Genomic DNA, 27,452 nt, shown 5'->3' with positions numbered 1-27,452 from the left:
TTGGCTGGAGCCCAGTGCAGTCCCTGCTGTCGTAATCGTCACGCACTTCCTCTGTCACTGCCTCTCTGACCAATGGGCCGCGGACTGGTTGATCTGGTCGCCTCAGCGGGTTAGATTTTCTGCAGCTGACGATGGCAGAGGGGCGGGCTGTGTGAGAGCGGTGTGGAGACGGGAGAACCGGCCGGACGGGAACGGCGGCCAACAAGTTCCTCTAAGACCGAGCTCCCAACGACTCCATGGAGGCGGCACAGCGGGGAAGATGCCCGCCGGCCCTGCTCATCTGCGGCCTCTGTGTGCTGCTACTCCCCGGCCTGGTGCCGGCCATCCAGGAGGACGACGGGACTCACCGCAACCACGAGCCGCCGCTGCCCCAGAGACCCGAGGAGGTGGCCCGGGCGGAGGTGAGGCCAAGGCCTGGGTTATATGGTGCGAATGTGTGTTAGTATGTGTGTGTGTATATATATATATATATATATATATATATATATATATATATATACTAGTATAGTGTGTGTATACATGTGTATGTATAGTGTGTGTGCATACATGTGTATATATGTTACTATAGTGTGTGTGTATACATGTGTATGTGTTATATGGTGTGTATATATGCTAGTATAGTGTGTGTGTGTGTGTATATATATATATATATATATATATATATATATATATATATATATATATATAGTGTTATATGGGGTGTGTGTGTGTATATACATGTGTGTGTGTGTGTATGTATGGTAGCATAGTGTGTATATACATGTGTATGCGTCATATGGTGTGAGTGTGTGTATATATAAACGTGTGTGTTATATGGTGTATGTATGGGTGTGTGTACATATATGTATATACTAGATGGTGGCCCGATTCTAACGCATCAGGTATTCTAGAATATGCATGTCCACGTAGTATATTGCCCAGCCACATAGTATACAGCATATCCCTGATAAAAAATAGTTACATACTCCCCCTCCGTTGGCGCCCAGAAGCGGCCGGTCACCGATGCTCCTCGCGTGCTCCGGTCTGAAGAGTGCATTGCGGTCTCGCGAGATGATGACGTAGCAGTCTCGCTAGGTCATCATCTCATGAGATCGCAGCATGGACCGGTTACCGGAGCGTCACGATCGGGAAAGGCCTATTGTCGATCCGGGGGCCAACGGAGGGTGAGTATGTAACTATTTTTTATTTTTTTTAAAATTATTTTTAATATTAGATCGTTTTACTGTTCATGCTGCATAGGCAGCATGAGTAGTAAAAAGTTGGTCACACAGGGTTAATAGCAGCGTTAACCGAGTGCGTTACACCGCGGTCAACACTGCCATTAACCCTGTGAGCGCTGACTGGAGGGGAGTACGGAGCGGGCACTGACTGCGGGGAGGAAGGAGCGGCCATTTTTCCGCCAGACTGTGCCCGTCACTGATTGGTCGTGGCTGTTTTGCCACGACCAATCAGCGACTTGGATTACATGACAGACAGAGGCCGTGACCAATGAATATCCGTGACAGACAGACAGAAGGACAGACGGAAGTGACCCATAGACAATTATATAGTAGATTAGTGTGTGTTTATATACATGTGTATGTGTTATATGGTGTGTGTGTGTGTGTGTGTGTGTGTGTGTGTGTGTGTGTGTATGGTAGTATAGTGAGTGTGTCATATGTATAAGTGTGTGTGTTATATGGTATGTATGTATGTATGTTAGTGTATATACAGACACACACACACACACACACACACACACACACACACACACGTACGTGACTGGACAGAGGGTGACACTTCAGGATGGAACTCATTTTTGTTTTTTCCCTCTGCCCATAGCTGTACAAGCTAAGATAATACTATATGCATATATTAAAGTTAAAATAGACAGCTTTTAATAAACTAAGTTTCTTCTGTCACTTTAGTAACCTTGTTTTACTTTAGTCCCCCTGCTGAAGGCTTCCATTCTGCTTTGTTATACTCACTATACCAAAGCATCCTTGTCTGTAGGTGATAAACTGACGGGCAATCTGTAGCCATCGTGGCCATGCAGCTGTGGCAGGTGTAGTGGCTCCTGTTAAGGCCCCGTCTCACATAGCGATTTACCAACGATCACGACCAGCGATACGACCTGGCCGTGATCGTTGGTAAGTCGCTGTGTGGTCGCTGGGGAGCTGTCACACAGACCGCTCTCCAGCGACCAACGATCAGGGGAACGACTTCGGCATCGTTGAAACTGTCTTCAACGATGCCGAAGTCCCCCTGCAGCACCCGGGTAACCAGGGTAAACATCGGGTTACTAAGCGCAGGGCCGCGCTTAGTAACCCGATGTTTACTCTGGTTACCAAAAAAAACAAACACTACATACTCGCCTTTCGGTGTCCGTCAGGTCCCTTGCCGTCTGCTTCCTGCTCTGACTGAGCCGCCGTACAGTGAGAGCAGAGCGCAGCGGTGACGTCACTGCTGTGCTCTCACTTCTCACTGTACGGCCGGATCTCAGTGAGAGCAGGAAGCAGACGCCAAGGGACCTGACGGACATCAGAAGGTGAGTATGTACTGTTTGTTTTTTTTTTACATTTACGCTGGTAACCAGGGTAAACATCGGGTTACTAAGCGCGGCCCTGCGCTTAGTAACCCGATGTTTACCCTGGTTACCAGTGAAGACATCGCTGGATCGGTGTCACACACACCGATTCAGCGATGTCAGCGGGGCCTCAACGACCAAAAAAAGGTCCAGGCCATTCCGACACGACCAGCGATCTCGCAGCAGGGGCCTGATCGCTGGTACGTGTCACACATAGCGAGATCGCTATGGAGGTCGCTGTTGCGTCACAAAACTTGTGACTCAGCAGCGATCTCGCTAGCGATCTCGCTATGTGAGACGGGGCCTTTAGGCCTCAGGTTGGTATTGCCACCATCATGTCCCAGGGAGCAGATTAAGATATAGAAGATCCCGCTTCCTTGTAGCTAAACATCTACATGACCATTGACTCTCTAAATGGCCTGGATCAGAGTTATCTTTGATCCTGGTCATTACAGTGAGTGGTCGGCTGTATACTCACAGCTGCAGCACACGGCCTTTTCTTCTGATATAGGGCAGAGTTGCACATCAAAGCTCTTTGTATTTACATGTAAAAGAAAAAAAACACAGTGCTTGGATTGTGGTAAAGATTACAAGTTCTCCTGTCCTTTCTCTTTATGATCTGTCTTTAGGATGGGTCACCAGTAGTGATGAGCGAGTATGCTCGTTATTCGAGTTTCTCCAAGCATGTTCGGGTGATCTCTGAGTATTTTGGGCGTGCTCGGAGATTGTTTGTCGACGCAGCTGCATGATTTGTGACTTCTAGACGGGCTGAATACATGTGGGGATTCCCTTACAACCAGGCAACCCCCACATGTATTCAGGCTAGCTAGCATTCACAAATCATGCAGCTGCGACGACTTAAACTAAATCTCCGAGCATGCCCAAAATACTCAGAGATCACGTGAGCTTGCTCGGAGAAACTCGAGTAACGAGTATACTCGCTCATCACTAGTCACCAGTTATCAGATCGTGGGGGGGTCTGAGTCGTCTGACACCTGGCATCCCCCATTGACCTGCTGTTCTAACCTCTGGCTGCAACTGGATGTAGACAGGTAGTTTAGTTGTCCAGATTTGCAGATAACCTCCTGTTCAAATAATTAGATCATGAATAATAAGAGAAGTGAACTGTTCCTTTTCCGAGGAATTTTCTGTATTTAGCTCGCTGCTTTAGGGTGACCTTACTAAAGGTACCGTCACACTAAACGATATCGCTAGCGATCCGTGACGTTGCAGCGTCCTGGATAGCGATATCGTTGTGTTTGACACGCAGCAGCGATCAGGATCCTGCTGTGATATCGCTGGTCGTTGATTAAAGTTCAGAACTTTATTTGGTCGTCAGGTCGCCGTGTATCGTTGTGTTTGACAGCAAAAGCAACGATACCAGCGATGTTTTACAATGGTATCCAGGGTAAATATCGGGTTACTAAGCGCAGGGCCGCGCTTAATAACCCGATGTTTACCCTGGTTACCAGTGTAAAATGTAAAAAAACAAACAGTACATATTCACCCTCTGATGTCCGTCACGTCCCTCGCCTTCCGCTTCCTGCACTGACTGAGCGCCGCCCGTAAAGTGAAAGCACAGCACAGCGGTGACGTCACCGCTCTGCTGTTAGGGCCGGCACTCAGTCAGTGCAGGAAGCGGACACCGGGGGACGCGAAGGTGAGTATGTAGTGTTTGTTTTTTACATTTTACACTGGTAACCAGGGTAAACATCGGGTTACTAAGCGCGGCCCTGCGCTTAGCAACCCGATGTTTACCCTGGTTACCCAGGGACCTCAGCATCGTTGGTCGCTGGAGAGCGGTCTGTGTGACAGCTCTCCAGCGACCAAACAGTGACGCTGCAGCGATCGGCATCGTTGTCTGTATCGCTGCAGCGTCGTTTAGTGTGACGGTACCTTAACTGTAATTTCTACAAAAGAGATTGTGAAATCCCAACCCTGAAGTAGCAGAATAGGTGAGCCCGTAATTCGGGGCTTGCTGCGAATATTCTGCACATTGATGTTGTGGATTGCACAAGGCAGCATACAGGCGTCTGATGTGCCAGCATCATATAATGCAGGGTCTTGGTGCGGCTCTCAGCATCGGCCCACAGTTTCCAGATCTCTCCATACTTCACTGACGTTGAATGGATTCTAATCCGAAATCCTCTCCACTTCTTCCTATGATTAGTAAAGCAAACTGTGTGCAGGATGACGTTCCATGGTTATTACAGGCTTGTCGGCGGCACCTTCTTGCTGAGCTCACATTGTGCTACAACTCGGTGATGCAGTGGCTGGGATACAGTACTGGTCCTAGTCATTCGGATACACTGAGCTTATTATCATGTTCTTGGAGCAGGCTTTCTTCCACTTGCTCCACTTCTATAAGCCGCTAACAGAAGTGGCTCTAGCCGGCAGAGGATGTGCATGTATGATAAAGTCAGCCAAAGTGCTACATTGTGCGCACATGGACATGTTGGGACTTCTTTTTTTTCCTTTTACATAAATTCATTTTTTGGGCTGAACCTCATCTTTGCATTGTGGCTTTTGTTAAAAATGTGGAACTTTTTGTGTTAGTGAAAGCTGTCATGAGCTTGTCAGACACCCTGGTCTGTAACCCTTATCTTTGTATCCGCACTGAAAATCTGCAGCAAGTGACAGTCCTTTATATAGTATAAACCTGAATCTGGTGGAAAAGACCTGCACCGATAGAATGGTTTTCTACTTTACACCATGTCTACTATATTGCGGAGTTGACACGGATTTTGGCCTTTGATACATGTAGATTTTTCTGTCTGAGTAGTGAATTAAGTGGAAAATCATAGCACATGTTTTCTGCGACGTGTGTGATGCTTTAAAGGGAAATTTGAGATTTCTTATCAACAGAATATGCCATAAATGTCTGATAAATGCGGTTCCCACTGTGGGTACTGAATCTGTGTGAACAACTGAGTAAATGATGCTTACAATTCAAGATGGAAAGGTAGACAGCATGCCTGGGGTTCTCCATTAGCTTTCTTGTTTAGCTGTTTAAAGAGCTGCATATTAAAATACATAAGTCTCGATTAGTGATGAATAAACGTGATCGAATAAGGCGTTATGCGACAATGCTCGGCTCCTAACAGTGTGTCTATAGCGTGCTCGAAAAATATGTTCAAGCCCCCGCAGCTGCATGTCTCGTGGGTGTCTGCAGGACCCCTCACTTTGCTGCAGCTTACCCCATACAGGACCCCCTGGCCTGTTTTATAGGAGCTACTATTGGACTTACAAGGTATCCATAACGTTATCCTCTGTATCACTGGGGTATCTCCTGTATTGGCTCTCACATAGACTGCCCCTTAGTCACCCCATTACAACACATTCCTTGGGACTGACTCTTTACCTTTATGACAGAACATATCTGATAACCCCTTCCATACTCACCGGAATTTTGCTGTCCTATTGCGTATACATTGCATAAATGTTGACTTTCTATTATAATGACAGGTTATACTGTAAAGGACCTTTGTCTTGCCTACCAACACTGCCACCCCTATGTATGTGTAACAAAAGAGTGAAGGTAAACATTATTATGATTTTCTCCCTTAAACAGGGAATTGCTGACATTACCCTTGTACCATAGACTGAGTTTTCGCTGCTCCCCAGAGTACCCCTATTGTCACTTCTGGTTGCTCTGTATATATTGTACATAGTATGTTTTTATTATGCTTTGGTATTTTGTTTTTTGTTTTTGTTCTTGTGTATTTTCGGTGTATAACATGTCACAAACAGCTGCTTATACTGTCTATTTGTTTCCTAGTAACCCCATGAATAAGACCCGGGAGGGTCGAAACGTTGGGTTTCCTCACTACAAACCTACACAGTGGCAATTGTTGACATTTTTTTGTGTTAATAAATCTGGCATTTACCTTTTTGCATCATATCAACTTTGAGTGTGCGGTACTTTTCTTTTACTATTGACTTGACCACACGGTCTGATTTACCAGCACCTCCACAACTCTTGACCAGAGTGCACACCATTACCCTCTCTATCGTGGGTGTTAGACAGCCACAACGCATGCATGGATTTCCTGTTTGTTATGCAATTGCTGCATCTGTTGCGGCTGTCGAACAGACTCAAGACATACAGCCACGGGGACATGAACATATTTTTCGAGCACGCTGAAGAGATTGTAACGCACCTGAGCATGCTCAGATAACACCTTACCTGAGCACTTCGCTCATTGCTAGTGTTGATTCATCAGATGTGATTTTCTTTCTTTTTTTTTTTCTAGTGAGTTTTGGGCGACAATCCTTAAATTGTCTCTTTTAAATAGGCTTTATATTGTTGCATGTCAGTCCTCAGCTGCACCAAAAAGTCAGATTTTGCGCTCCAGTGTAGCAACTTTGCTCAAGAGTTTTGAAAATGAATTAGCCCAAATCATCAGGATAATGAAAACCACTTCCATATTGTCGCGTACACTAGAGTAAAAATGTTGCAAAGGCCATAATGAATTGGGCACTAAAGTAAAAAATGCTAAAAATCCAAACTTCAAAAAGGCGTAAAAGAATGATGAATCTGAATCACCGTGTTCTCTCCATAGTGGAACTGTAAAGGTGTGACTTTACTTAAGAAGCGCACAGCTTCCTCATTCCTGGGACATTAATATTCTGACGATTAGTTGGTATCATTGTGTGTACCATGAAATACCATCGTGAGTTGCCCAGAAACCGGCTGCATTATTAATGAGCAGCTGTGCCTAGCGCAGAGATGTTAATGCTCCGCTGGAGCCTGCCGGGTGCTAGTCATTATAAGGCCAGTTTCACAGTTCCAAGAACAGATCGCAATGTCCGGACTGGCAGGTGGGGATCCGAACTCGAGCCACATAGGTGCGACCCGTAGCCGGTCCATATATCACAATCTGTACTCGGATCGTGAATATTAGATATGTGAAACAGGTCTAATAAGGTGATTGCAATTGTTTTATTTTTAAATTGCAAAACTATCTTAAAATCTCTTGTGCATGGATATGATTGATACAGTAATAAGATGCCATCTTTTTGGAGAAATTCAGTTTGTTTAATTTTTTTTACCTTCAAAATGACCAACTGCAAACTGTGAGTGGTATTATTAAAAAGTGGAAACAGAGCAACTCAGCCATTACTGGAGATCACATAAAGCTAAAGAACGGGGGTCACCAAGGCTTGAGGAGAATAGTGCATAAATACCACCAACACTCTGCAGACTCCATAACTGTAGAGTACCAACCTCCTCTGGTATTAACAGCACAAAACTATGCTCTAGGACCTTCATTACATGGGTTTCAATGGGAAAGCAGCTGCATGCAGCCTTACATCACCAAGCACAGTGTCAAGCATTGCATAGAGTGGTGTAAAGCTGCCATCACTGGACTATGGAGCAGTGGAAACGTGTTCTGTGGAGTGATAAATCTTCTCTATCTGGCAGTCTGATGGGTCTGGTTTTGACAAATGCCAGGAGAAAGTTACCAGACTATTGTGCCAGCTGTACAGCTTGGAGGACAGATAATGCTATGGGGTTGTTTCTCGGGGGTCATCATATGCCCGTTAGAAGAAAGTAAACTGCTGGAGGAAGTCTTCCTCTGTAAGTCCATCTGTGGTCCATCATGTTTTGGGCATTATTCCCCAAATGATTTTTTTTCCTTTTGACTTTCAAAAAGCATAGATGGCTACTATCTTATGGGCCTTTTTATATCATAAAGATTGTCGGTGATTAATCTACAGCCCAGAACATTGATATGTAGCCTTCAGCAACGTACTGTGAGCTGCAAACTGGTTCTTACACCTCCAGAGAGAACCATTGACACACACACATTTTCTTTTCTTACCTTGTATTGGGAAGTCAGCAAATAGTAAAAAATGATGTAGAAAAGCCAATTTCCCTTCAAAGAAGTACGATACTACTGTTTGCTCATCCTGTTTGTGTCATGACCTCTTACTGAATGTCCTGGTCAATGAAGTGATGGACATTTCGTCATCGATACGTTTTGTGCCAATTTTGGTTCCAGCTTTCCACTGTATCTTCTACAGGGGCTGCAGCGTTCATGATGAGACCTTTTATTTTCTCCTTCATTGATCTGGTTAATTAAAATGAAATGCTTGTGCGTCCTGCAGAAAGGCCGTGGCCTGCTGTACAGTCAGCTTCTCTATCAGATTATTGCTCCTAGGGGTTTCTGCTGTATTGTGAAGGCAGAGAGTGTCCATCCTGAGCCCATCAGCTATCATAATTCAGTCCTAGAAGGCTTACCAAAGATTGTTTCCTGGATCCGAGGTTTCTTTATTTTCGGGTTATGTGGTGTAGTTGTAGTGCTATGGGAGCCAAGCAGATATATCGTCCAGAGGCACAAAGTGCAAAGCTTTGTCCTAGAAATGTCTCTGGGGTTAGGATTCTCTCTTTGTCCAGCTCTATGCACAGAATATTGAAATATTAGGGCTATTCTGGAGCAACCACTGCCCTATATCAACAGAGGACACATTGTGGCAACTGGAAAACACAAGGATTGCTCCCTTATGCTTAACCCCTTCACCCCCAAGGGTGGTTTGCACGTTAATGACCGGGCCAGTTTTTACAATTCTGACCACTGTCCCTTTGAGGTTATAACTCTAGAACGCTTCAACGGATCTTGGCGATTCTGACATTGTTTTCTTGTGACATATTGTACTTCATGATAGTGGTAAAATTTCTTTGATATAACTTGCGTTTATTTGTGAAAAAAACGAATATTTGGCAAAAATTTTGAAAATTTCGCAATTTTCCAACTTTGAATTTTTATGCACTTAAATCACAGACCTATGTCACGCATAATACTTAATAAGTAACATTTCCCACATGTCTACTTTACATCAGCACAATTTTGGAACCAAAATTTTTTTTGTGACGGAGTTATAAGGGTTAAAAGTTGACCAGCAATTTCTCATTTTTACAACACCATTTTTTTTTTAGGGACCACATCTTATTTGAAGTCATTTTGAGGGGTCTATATGATAGAAAATACCCAAGTGTGACACCATTCTAAAAACTGCACCCCTCAAGGTACTCAAAACCACTTTCAAGAAGTTTATTAACCCTTCAGGTGTTTCACAGGGATTTTTGGAATGTTTAAATAAAAATGAACATTTAACTTTTTTTCACACACAATTTATTTCAGCTCCAATTTGTTTTATTTTACCAAGGGTAACAGGAGAAAATAGACCCCAAAATTTGTTGTACAATTTGTCCTGAGTACGCTGATACCCCATATGTGGGTGTAAACCATTGTTTGGGCGCAGGGCAGAGCTCGGAAGGGAAGGAGCGCCATTTGACTTTTCAATGCAAAATTGACTGGAATTGAGATGGGACGCCATGTTGCGTTTGGAGAGCCCCTGATGTGCCTAAACATTGAAACTCCCCACAAGTGACACCATTTTGGAAAGTAGACCCCTTAAGGAACTTATCTAGATGTGTGTTGAGCACTTTGACCCAACAAGTGCTTCACAGAAGTTTATAATGCAGAGCCGTAAAAATAAAAAATCATATTTTTTCACAAAAATGATCTTTTCGCCCCCATTTTTTTATTTCCCCAAGGGTAAGAGAAGAAATTAGACCACAAAAGTTGTTGTGCAATTTGTCCTGAGTACGACGATATCCCATATGTGGGGGTAAACCACTGTTTGGGCGCAAAGCAGAGCTCGGAAGAGAAGGAGCGCTATTTTACTTTTCAATGCAAAATTGACTGGAATTAAGATGGGATGCCATGTTGCGTTTGGAGAGCCCCTGATGTGCCTAAACATTAAAAACCCCCACAAGTGACACCATTTTGGAAAGTAGACCCCCTAAGGAACTTATCTAGATGTGTTTTGAGAGTAGACCCCAAGTGTTTCACTACAGTTTATAACGCAGAGCCGTGAAAATAAAAATTCTTTTTTTTTTTTCACAAAAATGATTTTTTAGCCCTCAGTTTTGTATTTTCACAAGGGTATCAGGATAAATTGGACCCCAAAAGTTGTTGTCCAATTTGTCCTGAGTACGCTGATACCCCATATGTGGGGGGGAACCACTGTTTAGGCGCATGACAGAGCTCGGAAGGGAAGGAGCGCCATTTGGAATGCAGACTTAAATGGATTGGTCTGCAGGTGTCACGTTGCATTTGCAGAGCCCCTGATGTACCCAAACAGTACAAACCCCCCACAAGTGACCCCATATCGGAAACTAGACCCCCCAAGGAACTTATCTAGATGTGTTGTGAGAACTTTGAACCCCCAAGTGTTTCACTACAGTTTACAACGCAGAGCCGTGAAAATAAAAAATCTTTTTTTTCCCACAAAACTTATTTTTTGGCCCCCAGTTTTGTATTTTCCCAAGGGTAGCAGGAGAAATTGGATCCCAAAAGATGATGTCCAATTTGTCCTGAGTACGCTGATACCCCATATGTTGGGGTAAACCCCTGTTTGGGCACACGGGAGAGCTCTGAAGGGAAGGAGCACTGTTTTCCTTTTTCAACGCAGAATTGGCTGGAATTCAGATCGGATGCCATGTCCCGTTTGGAGAGCCCCTGATGTGCCTAAACAGTGGAAACCCCCCAATTATAACTGAAACCCTAATCCAAACACACCCCTTACCCTAATCCCAACAGTAACCCTAACCACTCCTCTAACCCAGACACACCCAGCCCTATTCCCAACCGTAAATGTAATCCAAACCCTAACCCTATCTTTAGCCCCAACCCTAACTGTAGCCCCAACCCTAGCCCTAGCAATAACCCTAGCCCTATCACTAGCCCTAGCCCCAACCCTAGCCCCAACCCTAGCCCTAACCCTAGCCCCAACCCTAACCCTAGTCCTAACTCTAGCCCTAACCCTAACCCTAATGGGAAAATGGAAATAAATACATTTTTTAATTTTTTTATTTTTCCCTAACTAAGGGGGTGATGAAGGGGGGTTTGATTTACTTTTATAGCGGGTTATTTAGCGGATTTTTATGATTGGCAGCCGTCACACACTGAAAGACGCTTTTCATTGCAAAAAATATTTTTTGCGTTACCACATTTTGAGAGCTGTAATTTTTCCATATTTGAGTCCACAGAGTCATGTGAGATCTTGTTTTTTGCGGGACGAGTTGACGTTTTTATTGGTAACATTTTCGGACACGTGACTTTTTTTATCGCTTTTTATTCCGATTTTTGTGAGGCAGAGTGATCAAAAACCAGCTATTCATGAATTTCTTTTGGGGGAGGCGTTTATACCGTTCCGCGTTTGGTAAAATTGATAAAGCAGTTTTATTCGTCGGGTCAGTACGATTACAGCGATATCTCATTTATATCATTTTGTTTATGTTTTGGCGCTTTTATACGATAAAAACAATTTTATAGAAAAAATAATTATTTTGGTATCGCTTTATTCTCAGGACTATAACTTTTTTATTTTTTTGCTGATGATGCTGTATGGCGGCTCATTTTTTGCGGGACAAGATGACGTTTTCAGCGGTACCATGGTTATTTATATCAGTCTTTTTGATCGCGTGTTATTCCATTTTTTGTTCGGCGGTATGATAATAAAGCGTTGTTTTTTGCCTCGTTTTTTTTTTTTTCTTACGGTGTTTACTGAAGGGGTTAACTAGTGGGGCAGTTTTATAGGTTGGGTCGTTACGGACGCGGCGATACTAAATATGTGTACTTTTATTGTTTTTTTATTTTATTTAGCTAAAGAAATGTATTTATGGGAATAATATATATATATTTTTTTTCTTTATTTAGGATATTTTTTTTATTTTTTTTTTACACACATGTGGGGAATTTTTTTTAAACTTTTTTACTTTGTCCCAGAGGGGGACATTACAGATCATTGATCTGACAGTGTGCACAGCACTCTGTTAGATCGACGATCTGCTGTGCAGGGCTGCAGGCTTACCAGCGCCTGCTCTGAGCAGGCACTCGGTAAGCCACCTCCCTCCCTGCAGGACCCGGATGCCGCGGCCATCTTGGATCCGGGACCTGCGGCGAGGAGGGAGGTAGGAGACCCTCGGAGCAATGCGATCACATCGTGTTGCTCCGGGGACTCAGGGAAGCCCGCAGGGAGCCCCCTCCCTGCGCGATGCTTCCCTATACCGCCGGTACACCGCGATCATGTTTGATCGCGGTGTGCCGGGGGTTAATGTGCCGGGGGCGGTCCGTGACCGCTCCTGGCACATAGTGCCGGATGTCAGTTGCGATATGCAGCTGACACCCGGCCGCGATCGGCCGCGCTCCCCCCGTGAGCGCGGCCGATCGCGTATGACGTACTATCCCGTCGGTGGTCATACGGGCCCACCCCACCTCGACGGGATAGTACGTCTGATGTCAGAAAGGGGTTAAAGGGCACCTGTCACCTCGTTTTTTTCCGTATGAGATAAAAATACTGTTAAATAGGGCCTGAGCTGTGCATTACAACAGTGTATTTTGTGGACCCCGATTCCCCACCTATGCTGCCAAAATACGTTACCAAAGTAGCCGTTTTCGCCTGTCAATCAGGCTGGTCTGGTCAAAAGGGCGTGGTGTCTTCCCCCAGATCTTGCTTAGTTTTCCGTTGGTGGCGTAGTGGTTTGCGCATGCCCAAGGTCCCGAATCCACTGTACAGGGGAGTGAAAACAGCGCGATGTGTTCTATTTCCCTGGTGATCGGTGGGGGCGGCCATCTTCCTTTGGCCGTGTGTGCGCAGATGGAGCGCTCTGCTGCCCGCGGCTTCAGGAAAATGGCCGCGGGATGCCGCGCGTGCGCAGATGGAGATCGCGGCGGCCATTTTCCTGAAGCCGAGATGCGAATTCTGCTTCAGGAAAATGGCCGCCGCGATCTCCATCTGCACACGCGCGGCATCCCGCGGCCATTTTCCTGAAGCCGCGGGCAGCAGAGCGCTCCATCTGCGCACGCGCGGCCAAAGGAAGATGGCCGCCCCCACCGATCAACAGGAAAATAACGCACATCGTGCTCTTTTCACTCCCCTGTGCAGTGGATTCGGGCCTTGGGCATGCGCAAACCACTACGCCACCAACGGAAAACTAAGCAAGATCTGGGGGAAGACACCACGCCCTGTTGACCAGACCAGCCTGATTGACAGGCGAAAACGGCTACTTTGGTAACGTATTTTGGCAGCATAGGTGGGGAATCGGGGTCCACAAAATACACTGTTGTAATGCACAGCTCAGGCCCTATTTAACAGTATTTTTATCTCATACGGAAAAAACGGGGTGACAGGTGCCCTTTAACCCCTTCCCGACATGTGACGGAATAGTACGTCACATGTCGGGACCCCCGCTTTGATGTGCGCTCCGGCGGTGAGCGCACATCAAAGTCGCAACATGTCAGCTGTTTTTTACAGCTGACATGTGCGCGCAATAGCGGCGGGTGAAATCGCGATCACCCGCCGCTATTAACTAGTTAAATGCCGCTGTCAAACGCAGACAGCGGCATTTAACTACCGCATCCGGCCGTGCGGCCGGATATGAGCGCATCGCCGACCCCCGTCACATGATCGGGGGTCGGTGATGCTCCTCCATTGTAACCATAGAGGTCCTTGAGACCTCTATGGTTACTGATTGCCGGTGGCTGTGAGCGCCCCCCTGTGGTCGGCGCTCACAGCACACCTGCATTTTAGCTACATAACAGCGATCTGATGATCGCTGTTATGTAGCAGAGCCGATTGGGCTGTGCCTGCTTCTAGCCTCCCATGGAGGCTATAGAAGCATGGCAAAAGTAAAAAAAAAAAAAAGTTTTTAAAAATGTGAAAAAAATAAAAAAAATATAAAAGTTTAAATCACCCCCCTTTCGCCCCAATCAAAATAAATCAATAAAAAAAAACCCCAACCTACACATATTTGGTATCGCCGCGTTCAGAATCGCCCGATCTATCAATAAAAAAAAAGCATTAACCTGATCGCTAAATGGCGTAATGAGAAAAAAATTCGAAACGCCAGATTTACGTTTTTTTGGTCGCCACGACATTGCATTAAAATGCAATAACGGGCGATCAAAAGAACGTATCTACACCAAAATGCTATCATTAAAAACGCCAGCTCGGCACGCAAAAAATAAGCCCTCACCTGACCCCAGATCACGAAAAATGGAGACGCTACGAGTATCGGAAAATGGCGCACTTTTGTTTTGTTTTTTGCAAAGTTTGGAATTTTTTTTCACCACTTAGGTGAAAAATAACCTAGCCATGTTAGGTGTCTATGAACTCGTAGTGACCTGGAGAATCATAATGGCAGGTCAGTTTTAGCATTTAGTGAACCTAGCAAAATAGGCAAGCAAAAAACAAGTGTGGGATTGCACTTTTTTTGCAATTTCACTGCACTTGGAATTTTTTTCCCGTTTTCTAGTACACGACATGCTAAAACCAATGATGACGTTCAAAAGTACAACTCGTCCCGCAAAAAATAAGCCCTCACATGGCCAAATTGACGGAAAAATAAAAAAGTTATGGCTCTGGGAAGGAGGGGAGCGAAAAACGAAAACGGAAAAAGCTCTGGGGGTGAAGGGGTTATAGGGGTTTTCCCACAGGTATCCTCTATCCATAGGATAAGGAACAAACTCCTGATCAGTGGGGAGCCCAGCTTCTGAAACCCCCAGTAATGCCAAGATTGGGGCTCTTTAGTGCCCAGCCTGAATGGAAAGGAGGTCTGTCATGGGTACATTGATGCTATTCTTTCTCTGTCGGCTGTAGCCTAACTCTGTACGTGGCTACCCTGACAGTCCCATAGAGAAAGTGGGGCCCATGATCCATCGCTGCTTTATTCAGACTGGGCTGCAGAGCCCCATTGTCAGGATCGCTGGGAGTCTCAACGGTTGTCCCCCTAGTAATCAATGTTATCCCCTATCTGATGAAAGGGGGATAATTTACCTTGTGATACCTCAATCATAGTGTCAAATAGCTCCAAAAAAGGGAAAGCTTACTTATTGGAAGAGTTAGCAAAACTGGAAACTAATTAAATCGGGTTCCATTTTTTATTTTTTACTTTTCAGAGGAACATTTTAAAATCAGCAATGCGGCTGGCAATGGCTTCTGCTCCTCTTCTCCATAATGTCACCACTTGGTCTCACATTGCCGTACATGTCGTTTTCTCTAGGAATGTCATTGGACAATTTTGATTGTTGTTTTTTTTTTTTTTTTTTTTATAACTGGCTACAGCAGACGTATCTTCCCCATTTGCTACTGTATTAGCGTCCTTTCTTGTAGTGTCTACTGTTAGATGTATTCAGCTGGCAGTGATTTTCCATGGTCTTCGCTGCCAATCTTATTCTATAAGTTGGCTTAGTCATTTTCTTTTTGACAGCAGTGCTCTATCGTACTCCCTTGTGACCATTTCCCATACACATGCACTGTGATATCGGCTGCTGGATGTTTCCATTACACTGAATATTGGGTCAGCTCGCCAGGACGGATGGGAGACTGTATGTACACTGGATTTTACGTACCTGCTGGAAATACTTGTGGCTGAAGTCGGTAATTCCAGTAATGAGGAGAGTGTGCACATACCTGTGATGATTTATTATTACAATGTAACGCCGATATTAATACGCAGACTGATTGTAATAATGTGCAGGTGCGGACTGCCAGGATGTTATTTGGTCTCATGGTTATGTTTCACCTTGTTCCACAGCAGAATCCCACCCAACCACCTGCTGTTCATGTTGGGAATGCAGACTTCAGCCCCACGACTAACCTGGGCTTCATCCATGCCTTTGTGGCGGCCATATCTGTGATCATTGTGTCAGAGCTGGGAGATAAGACCTTCTTCATAGCTGCCATCATGGCGATGCGCTATAACCGCCTGACCGTCCTCGCTGGAGCAATGCTTGCCTTAGGACTGATGACTTGTTTATCAGGTGACTTTTTTAGCATAGTTTATTATGGCGTCATGTGTTTTAATATAAAAAGGCGCAGATTCTGACCTGCGTTTTCTGCCAAGAAATGCAGAATCTGCACAGAAAATTCCACAGTCAAATCTGCAACGTGTGCACATAGCCTAAAGCTGTGCTCATGGCTACATTGACAGCATAGAAAGATATTGGTAAAAAGAACCTAAATTGAATGTGGAAAACGCCAAAGGTATGTCTGCCATTCACTTGTTAATTGTATAAACCGTGGGGGGCTGACTGGTGAGATCCCCACTGATCCCAGAAATGGGGAACCCTTGTCTGTTTGGAGTAGTAGTGCACGTGCATGATCACTGCTCTGTTCCCTATGGGAGCTGTGGTTATGCACGCACACTGCCACTACCGCAGAAGTCTATGGAGACGTAGTCATGCATTAGCGCTCCATTCACACAATAGACATCTATTCTTGGATTGTGGGGTCTAAGCAGCAATGTCCCCTTCAGTCACACATTTATCACCTCTCTTGACATTTTAGGTAAAAATAATCATTTTGTGGGACCCCTTTTTAAGAAAGGTTAATTCTTGTTGTCCATGACTACATTACTATCGCTGCTTGATGCTTTTTCTTTGTCCCCCTCCTTAGTGTTGTTTGGCTATGCCACCACCGTCATCCCCAGGGTTTACACCTATTATGTATCCACGGCTCTTTTTGCAATATTTGGCATTCGAATGTTACGGGAAGGGTTAAAAATGAGTCCAGATGAAGGTCAGGAGGAGCTGGAGGAAGTTCAAGCTGAAATTAAAAGAAAGGATGAGGAGGTACTTATCAATCTGATTTTGTTAACCAGTGTGATCACTCTTGTTACTTTTGTACAATTTTTGTCAAGCTGCAGTGAAAAAATGTCACCCACACAAATTTCTGACAAAAGATCCCTTAGAAATTCACACCTGTCGTGTTTTGTACAGATATTCTATGTTCTTCTTTCTTTTCTTTTTTTTATCTCCAAGCTTCAGAGAACCAAGCTCCTGAACGGTCCCAGTGATGTGGAAAGTGGAGTTGGACCAGCGGTTCCCAAGAAAAAATGGATGCAGTTCATCTCCCCAATTTTTGTCCAAGCGTTCACTTTGACGTTCCTGGCAGAGTGGGGGGATCGCTCACAGCTAACTACTATTGTCTTGGCTGCACGAGAGGTTAATATTTTTTTTCTTTGGAAAATTTTTATTTTAAATAGATTTTAAATCTATATATCACAGTACAAACTGCACACAGTACATAAATAGATCTGATGAGGCTGATGTACTTGCTGTGAAATTACAGGAATGGCAATATAATCCTCTTTGAAGGTTTACTCTAAATCTAGTATGTAGTTGGATTTAGCTGGTGCGTAGTGTAGTGAAGAGCACGCCCAGATTTTAATGCACATTAACCTCATCTTCACAGGACCACCTCTCTAAAAGCCATTTTTTCATGATCATTTTGAATAGTCATCTCCAACAGGTTTGGTGATTTCTCTTGCTAGTAACTGCAAACGTCATGGTGTTTTCCCTGCAGGACCCGTTTGGCGTCGCTGTTGGTGGTACTGTAGGACATTGCCTTTGCACTGGGTTAGCAGTCATTGGTGGAAGGATGATTGCACAGAAGATTTCAGTCCGAACCGGTAAGTAGACAAGTTGATTTGTTTTTATTACTTTTAACAACTACCGTAATTGGGAAATAAATTCTATATAACTCTTCAGTACATGTACAGGATCATATAATGGCCGGCCATAAGCTGGCTATAAACATCACTTGGCAGTCTGCCCAACTGCTTCATCCGCTTGTAATCTGCAGTGACAGAGGATATGCCATGGTCAATGTGCCCAATTTCTAATTCTCCTAATATGCTTTTGAGGGGGTAGTTTTGGGGCTCCCAATGTACTTTATACTTTCTGTTTTTAAGACTAGAAAAAATAAATAAGGCCCTCCTCTACATAGTGATAGTGTAGTCTTATGTTCCATCTGTGAAGTGTTCAGATCCTTATGCAGAAGGAAAGAGTTTTCTTCTAACCAAACTGCACGTTATTTCCCCTGTTGGGATCCATTCCTGTTAAAATATATGGACAGGATCATAGATGTGTGAATGAGCCTCAAAGCAGGAAACGATTCGGGTAGATTCACAAATGTCACTGGTTCTCTCTGCTTAGTCTTCTGCTTCAGGTCTGGCCAGATTCTAGAATACCATGTTCTCTGGGCTAAAGCCCCCCAGCCCCCATACATATGAGATAGCAGTTGGCCAAATGATTTGGACAATCGCTCTCCCTCCTGACTGCCCCATATTTGGGTTCGGTTGAGTGCTCCTGTGTAGAGATGAGCAAATTTGATCGGGCCAGGGTTTATTCGGCAAGCTATAGTGCTTACTGAATAAGCTGCAGAGGGAACCCGGCTTCCTGGATTGCTCCGGCTGATCAGCTCTTTGGCTCCGCAGCTGCATGTGTCGCGGCTGGGTGACAGTCACAACGCATGCATGGATTGGTTTGAAATGACTGTCACACAGCCGCGACACATGTAGCTGAGGAGCCAAAGAGCTGATCAGCCGGAGCGATCCAGGAAGCCGGGTTACCTCTGCAGCTTACTCAGTAAGTGCTATAGCTTGCCGAATAAGCCCTGGCCCGATCAAATTCGCTCATCTCTACTCCTGTGTTCTTTGAGTGGGCAGCTGCCAGAGGTTTTTCTCAGAGAACCAAAGGTTTGGTTGCTGAAATTCAGTTAATGGTGGAGGCGTACACATTAGACTAATGGCCAATATCTGCAGCCTTAATTAAAAAAAAACTGGTAATGGTCAGGAGATGTGTTTAGAATAATACAAACATGAATTACTAATTCAGACCAGTCCAGCCCCGAAGCTGAGGTGGTCTCCACCACAGCGGACTCTACTGTGGACTCGTGCTCCTCATTCACATGAGTGCCGTACAGTACCTGGCCTCGGGTTATGTTTGTGTGTCGAAATAGATAAATTTAGATCGGTTGGATTGATGAGTGAGTGAAATTTGCAAAGCAAAATATCCAAACCAGTCCTAACTTGTCTCGTCTGTTTTGTTCCTCTTTTTCAGTGACTATCATCGGTGGAGTAGTTTTCCTTGCTTTCGCTTTCTCAGCTTTATTTATAAGTCCGGATGCTGGTTTTTAGCTATTTTTTTTTTTTTTTCTTCATGAATTCAGATTGTGGAAAGAGACTCCTTTTTGTACTGTAGCTCTGTATATAATGTACAAAGGTGTAGATGAGGAGATGTCCTCTGTACAGAATCACTCAATGCTGGTGACTATTTTTATGTTTTGTCTCTTAAGTTTTTGACTCCTGTTTTCCTTCTCCTTTGTGAATTCAGCCATATTTACAGATGTAAGGTCAACTCTACCCTTAGCATTTTGTCATCATTTTGCTTGCATTTTCTTATGAAACGGGTACCGATTCTACACACTTAAAAGCAGGATCTGGTCTACTGTCGACATCATGATACCTTAAAGCTATTATTGAAGTATTTGAAAGGCATAGTTTTCCTCGTAAACGTTTATCCTCAAGCATCTCACCAACACTATTGTGCCACGACCGGGCACAGTATCCAGAATGTAGAAGTTGTCAATATTTGACATGTCTGTTCAATTTGGTTAACAGCAGAAAAGTCTTGGTTTATGGATGTGAAATGTTTTCATTTCATCTGAGGAAATAAAATAGAAAAATGTTTTATTTGCTTGTCAGGCTTGTTGAAAGAAACCCACAGTGTTTTTTCGTTTCTAAAGAAGAAACTGATTTAACATGGCACTCTAGCAGTATTCTTTTTTTTGCATGCGTAATGCTAACTTACCAGCAATGTTCTAGTATTTGGTTTTATCCCATCTCTGTTACATCCAATCATTTTGAACTGATCACAGGTAGTTCTGTGTGTAGATTCTCCAGTGTATGCTTTCAGGAGAAGTTTTGACTATGCTGCTCCTGCTTGTTAGAGCTGACATGGAGAAACCTGTTACTAGCAGAGGGCAACACATAAGATACTCAGAATGCAAATTATGGCTCAGCAGTTCTACACTACACTGCACTTACCAGTAATATAGGTCAGTAATGAGACTCTGCCCTCTGCAAAGCCAGGGGTATTACAGGAAGCCTATCAGAGCAGAAGGAACCAAGATGGCAGACAACTCATAATTGGCATGTATACTAAAGCATGTTTTTTCTTATGAGCAGCATTTAATTGAGTTGGGCAGAGGTGTAATGCCAGACCCATCCCTGGGGCAGTCGGGCCCTCACCGTGAGATGCGAATCATGACTTTCAACTATGGAGTGAAACTTTATATTAATTTACCTCACTTTCTGTTAATGTACAATACAACGTTGTCCAGGGTTTCCTGCCACAAAACTATAAAAGAGAAAGTATTACACATACTGCACGTCTCTTACCCATGTTTTCAGACTGAAGCTGCTCTGACATTTTACCCCAGCACAAGCTCAGTTCCTAATTGTTTACCTGATCTTATTTGGCTTCATTATTTAATATCTGCCAGGGCTATGAAGTCGGTAAGCCAAACCTCCCCAGCACTGGTCACTACTGAGCATGTACATAAAGTGCAGCACAGATTCATCTCAGCTAAAAGCTGAGATCCTTAGATCTGGAACAGAACAGACATTTATAGGACATTTCATAACTTTCCCAAATTCTTATGAAAACACTTACAGCACATCCTGCATTGTACTACTGAACCCAATTTATTTTATATTCTTGGAATCTGCCCAATTTATACAGACTCAGGTTCTGCAGCCCTGATGTCTGCTCAGCTTCAGTATTATAGGTTCCTCCTTTCTTTCACCTCACCATCCCCCCTCCATCATTAGTGCCCGTAGTCAGATGCCTGTAATGACATTTTAACCTTAAACTCTCATCCTGATTGGCAGTGACCCAAACTAAAAGTGGCCATACACATTAGAAGACTGATGCTTCGGCCGTTCATTCAGCTGGCAGCCATCTCAGTCAACACTCATGTGTTCTCTATGAAAAAGTAAAATTCTTCAATGCGGTTCATGAATTTAGCATAAAGAAAAAAAAAAAACGTGTTTATGGCTTTGACTTGTTGCATTAATTATTTTTGTTTTAAACACAAAATTAATATGATGCAAAAAGTGTGCTGAATTAACTATCGTACATGAAATTACCCCAAGGGGGCATGGAGGATATTTGCACCAATGTAAAACGTTGCAAATGATAAGCTGAAATCATCTGGAATCCCTACTGATAATGGTGAATATAAAACTAAAAGCTGGCAATTCATATACAATAGACATAAAAAGGTGCAAATCAAAAGAAGAATTAGGCGCAAATGAAAACCAGCAAAAACTAGAAAAAAGGGGCACAAATGCAATAATGAATGTGGCCCTATATGTTGTTGGCTGCAGCTACCACTGTTACTCAGCTTACATATCTGGACCCTCGGTAACATGGTCTTTCAGGATGAAGTGCAGCGCTACACACACCTTCAGGAATATTTACTGTAAGCGGCTGAATACAGAGGAGCTGGGACGCCGTGTGTAATTCACCGCACAGCCATACTTCATCCTGTGACTCAGTTGATGTGTACGAGATGTAATTAGCCGCATTGTTAATCTTACCTTGATTTCAGTGCTTGGTGGAGTAAACACTAAAGAGCAACCGAAGCCGCATTCCACCACTTACATGGCTCAAATGAAATATGGGTTAATGAAAAATTATGTTTAACTGTTGTAAATTATTAAAATATTTTGTGATACCTTTGTCTGTTTAAATGTTTTATAAACAGTGGGTCCAGTATAGTGTCAACTGGGGAAAAGTACAGCCTGGCTCCTCAGACTAACAATATACGCGAAACACGGTCTAGTAGGGATAGGACCCCTATAAGCTACGCCTGCTTGCTGAACCCTTGGTATGTCCATGAGGCTAGGTGCACCATTCTGTCCTTTGGTTCTGCATGCCTCTCTTATTGGTGATTGACACTGCTGGCTTGCCTGGAGCAAGCACTGTCTGCAGAGAAAGCTCAAGTAGGCCAGTGAGTGAGGTGGAAGACATGCAAGACCAGTAGGTGGAGCAGTGCACTGAGCCTTCTGGCCACACCCAGGGTGCACTGAAGACCCCAATGTGCATATTTGATTTAATTTCTGTTTTTACAGACTGGCGGCAGCAGTTAAAGCATTAAAGGTGCACTTATTATAGGGTCTATATCCCCTACATGGCCACATGCTTAGTGTATACTGTCAATTGGAGCTGACAGAATCCCATTAAGATCAGTTGTAGGAAGCTACGGTAGTATTTGCATGACGTTTGGACCCCAAGTCAAGGTAGGTTCATGTAGTAGAAAAGTAAGATAACATTCACACATTCATATATCGCTGTCCAAGTACAGACTGGCTGTGGGACTCCTGACCTGGACTCGTCAGCCTTAATGCCTGTGAGGCTGCTGGGTTTGGGCTGGGAGCCCAGCAGCCGGTTTGTATATACACTGCTCATAAAAAATAAAGGGACTTAAACAACAGAATATAACTCCAAGTAAATCAAACTTCTGTGAAATCAAACTGTCCACTTAATGAAGCAACACTTTGACAATTTCACATGCTGTTGTGCAAATGGAATAGACAACAGATGGAAATTATTGGCAATTATCAAGGCACACTCAAAGGAGTGGTTCTGCAGGTGGGGACCACAGACCACATCTCGGTACCAATGATTTCTGGCTGATGTTTTGGTCACTTTTGACTGATGGTTGTGCTTTCACACTCGTAGTATGAGACGGACTCTACAACCAACACAAGTGCCTCAGGTAGTGCAGCTCATCCAGGATGGCACATCAATGCGCGCTGTGGCAAGAAGGTTTGCTGTGTCTGTCAGCGTAGTGTCCAGAGGCTGAAGGTGCTATGAGGAGACAGGCCAGTACACCAGGAGACGTAAAGGGGACCGTAGTAGGGCAACAACCAAGCAGCAGGACTGCTACCTCAGCTTTTGTGCAAGGAGGAGCACTGTCAGAGCCCAGCAAAATGACCTCTAGCAAATGTGCATGTGTCTGTAAAAACGGTTAGAAACCGACTCCGTGGGGATGGTCCGAGTGCCTGACATTCACAGATGGGGGTTGTGCTCACAGCCCAACACTGTGCAGGATGCTTGGCATTTGCTGCAGAACACCAGGATTGGCAAATTCACTGGCGGCCTGTGCTTTTCACAGATGCAAGCAGGTTCATGCTAAGCACATGTGAGAGAGTCTGGAGATGCTGTGGAGAGCGATCTGCTGCCTGCAACATCCTTCTGCATTACCGGTTTGGCAGTGGGTCAGTAAGGGTGTGGGGTGGCATTTCTTTGGAGGGCCGCACAGCCCTCCATGTGCTCGCCAGAGGTAGCCTGACTGCCATTAGGTACCGAGATGAGATCCTTAGACCCCTTGTGAGACCATATGCTGTGCTGGTGCGGTTGGTCCTGGGTTTCTCCGAATGCAGGACAATGCCAGACCTCATGTGGCTGGAGTGTGTCAGCAGGGCCTGCAAGATGAAGACATTGAAGCTATAGACTGGCCGCCCATTCCCCAGACCTGAATCTGATTGAGCACATCTGGGGCATCATGTCTCGCACCATCCACCAATGTCACATTGCACCACAGACTCCAGGAGATGGCAGATGCTTTAGGCTATATGCACACAAGTTGCATATTTGACTGGAATTTTCTGTGCAGTTTCTGCATTTCTTGGCAGAAAATGCAGGTCAGAATCTGCGCCTTTTTTTTGGTATGTGCACGCGTTGCAGGTTTTTGAGTGGATTTTCCTTCTGCAGATTTCTATTATGGAATGGGTGCAGAAACGCAGCAGATCTGCAAAAAGAATTGACATGGTCCTTTTTTTGAATCTGCTGCGTTTTCCGTGCAGATTTTTCCACACCATTAGCACAGCATTTTTTTCCATTGATTTACATTGTACTATAAATCACTTGCGGATCTGCAGCGTTTCTGCGTGGAAAAAACAGCTGCAGATGTGCACATACCCCTAGTCAGGTCTGGGAGGAGATCCCTCAGGAGACCATCCGCCACCTCAGGAGCATGCCCAGGCATTGTAGGGAGATCATACAGGCACGTGGAGGCCACACACACTACTGAGCATCATTTCCTTGTCTTGAGGCATTTCCACTGAAGTTGGATCAGCCTGTAACTTCATTTTCCTCTTTGATTTTGAGCATCATTCCAACTCCAGACCTACGTGAGATATTAGTTGTGATTTACGGTGATCATTTTTAGGTTTTATTGTTCTCAACACATTCCACTATGTAATGAATAAATATTTACAACTGGAATATTTCATTCAGTGATATCTAGGATGTGGGATTTTAGTGTTCCCTTCATTTTTTTGAGCAGTGTACTATTACATACAGATGTGTGGCTATACCTTAAGGGTACAGATACGTAGAGTACACTGCCCCATAATCACATATTAGCCTGCTTTGCTGCATTCTGATGGAATCTGACCGCTCTCCCAGAACAGCCAGATATCCTGCAAAACCTGCTGGTGGGAGCTGCTATTATACAAGGCAGAGTTCACACATTGTGGGCATGACCCTTTTTTGTTTTAAAAATTGTAGCAAAAACACGGAACAAGAGAACAAAGTAATGCAAGAATATGTACCATTATTCATAGAAGAATAAGGATGAACTCCACAAACATTTGGAAACACAGGGTCTTCACCTTACATAGAGACAATTCGAACATTTTTTTTTGTAAGCATTTTGAGTTTCAGCCTGCACTATCCATATGTGGCAGGAGCCTCTGTCATTTTTAAAGGGAACCTGTCACCCCGTTTTTTCAATATGAGGTAAAAATAGTGTTCAATAGGGCCTGAGCTGTGCTGTGCAATAGTGCCTTTATTATCCCGATTCCCCACCTTTGCTGCCAAAATACCTTAGTAAAGTCGCCGTTTTCGGCTGTCAATCTCGCAGGTCTGGTCAAATGGGCGTGGTGAAATCGCTGTTTCTCCCCCACCTCTTGCTTTTCCCAGCGTTGGCGTAGAGGTTCGCGCATGCGCAACTGCCGAATGCACTGCGCAGCGGCAAAGAGCGCGATCTGCGCTATTCACCGGCTTTTCCGTGGTGGCCATCTTCCTGAGGCCGCGCGTGCGCAGATGGAGTCCTCTGCTTCCCGGGGCTTCAGGAAAATTGCCGCGCGTGCGCAGATGGAGATCGCGGCGGCCATTTTTCTGAAGGCGAGATGCGAACTCGGCTTCAGGAAAATGGCCGCCGCGATCTCCATCTGCGCACGCGCGGCATCCCGCAGCCATTTTCCTGAAGCCCCGGGAAGCAGAGCACTCCATCTGCGCACGCGCGGCCTCAGGAAGATGGCCGCCGCCACAGAAAAGCCAGTGAATAGCGCTGATCGCGCTCTTTGCCACTGCGCAGTGCATTCGGCAGTTGCGCATGCGCAAACCACTACGCCAACGCCGGGAAGAAAAGCAAGAGGTGGGGGAGAAAAAGCGATTTCACCACGCACATTTGACCAGACCTGCGAGATTGACAGCCGAAAATGGCGACTTTACTAAGGTATTTTGGCAGGAAAGGTGGGGAATCGGGATAATAAAGGCACTATTGTACAGCACAGCTCAGGCCCTATTGAACACTTTTTACCTCATATTGAAAAAAACGGGGTGACAGGTTCCCTTTAATGTTTGCAAAGTTTTTTTTTAACGACTTTGGGGGGACGAACCCAGTAATCACATTTGCATAGTGGTGTGCACATAATTCTGCATCACTTGTTCTTTTGTCCATATTAGCATTGCTTTTGCAATTATTACACCCTGTTGTTTTTTGGCTGTGCCCATACCCACTGATACCACTTGGAAATGATGCAGTTTTGCCTCAATTGTAGAAAATCACTGCAATAGAAGAAAATGCACCAGATTCCCAAGCTGTGAAGCCATTCCCCAGAATCAAAGTGATAAGTGTGTTATTGCTGGAGGTCTCAATGCTGGAACCAATCTCCAATAGTGCTTTACCATTTCAAAGATGTTTGTTTGGATGTAAAAAGAATGTTCTCATTAACCACTGGCAGCAAATCTGCCTCCTGATCTATGCAATCCTGATAGGGTTTTTTTCTAACCGTCAAGTATCAGATTTGTTGAAAATACAGTGATAAAAGAAATCCATTCCATACAATGGGAATGTGGTTTTCTGCAAGCCATTATATAAAGAATGGTAAATCGCAAAAGAAAATACAATTAAATGTCAGCAGACTGAGGAATAAAGATAGAAACATAAATAACTGCAAACAATCAGAGTTTATAGGTCACACAACAGAAGGGGGTCGAGTGTTATATTGCACACAGAGTTCATAAAATGTTTAGATATGGACAGGAGAATGACATCTACAACATTTTCTCCAAGTCGTAATACACATTGCAGTCTGTATAAAGGCGCAAAGAGTTAAAGGATATTCTCAAATTTGTAAGGGCATATCTGTCATTACCGATCCCAAGAACAGAAGCGAGCCGTGTGTGAATGCCGCAGTGGTCTATCATCCACCGTATGGTGCCACGCATTTTTAACGGACGCTCCAGAGAAAGCTGAGATCATCGATGAAAGCCTCACTGATCACGACATTTTGTCCTGTACTATTGATAAAGAATAACCTTGAAACTTGAGAATATTTCTTTAACCCCTTTACCCCCAAGGGTGGTTTGCACGCTAATGACCAGGCCAATTTTTACAATTCTGACCACTGTCCCTTTATGAGGTTATAACTCTGGAACGCGTCAACGGATCCCGGTGATTCTGACACTGTTTTCTCTTGACGTACTTCATGATAGTGGTAAAATTTCTTTGATATTTCTTGCATTTATTTGTGGGAAAAAAACGGAAATTTGGCGAAAATTTCGCAATTTTCCAACTTTGAATTTTCATTCCCTTAAATCACAGAGATATGTTACACAAAAGACTTAATAACTTAGTAACATTTCCCACATGTCTACTTTACATCAGCACCATTTTGGAACCAAAATTTAGTTAGGGAGTTATAAGGGTTAAAAGTTGACCAGCGATTTCTCAT

At 44.3% G+C, this 27,452-nt stretch overlaps 1 protein-coding gene across 2 annotated transcripts; it reads left to right on the top strand.

Moving 5' to 3' along the window:
- Positions 1 to 56: 56 nt before the first annotated feature.
- On the top strand, positions 57 to 20,111 carry TMEM165 (transmembrane protein 165). Of its 2 annotated transcripts, none has more exons than XM_077279742.1 (6): positions 57 to 401; positions 16,173 to 16,398; positions 17,033 to 17,208; positions 17,398 to 17,580; positions 17,942 to 18,047; positions 19,480 to 20,111. In XM_077279742.1, exons 1-6 carry the CDS (start codon positions 237 to 239, stop codon positions 19,554 to 19,556), a joined length of 933 nt encoding a protein of 310 aa, XP_077135857.1. In that variant the 5' UTR covers positions 57 to 236; the 3' UTR covers positions 19,557 to 20,111. The 2 variants fall into 2 exon arrangements, with proteins under 2 accessions (XP_077135857.1, XP_077135859.1); XM_077279744.1 differs by having other exon boundaries at positions 94 to 401; positions 16,176 to 16,398.
- Positions 20,112 to 27,452: the final 7,341 nt, after the last annotated feature.

This window comes from Ranitomeya variabilis, chromosome 1, assembly GCF_051348905.1.
Source record: "Ranitomeya variabilis isolate aRanVar5 chromosome 1, aRanVar5.hap1, whole genome shotgun sequence".
Lineage (NCBI taxonomy): Eukaryota > Metazoa > Chordata > Amphibia > Anura > Dendrobatidae > Ranitomeya > Ranitomeya variabilis.
This window is presented reverse-complemented; position numbering and strand designations above follow the sequence as displayed.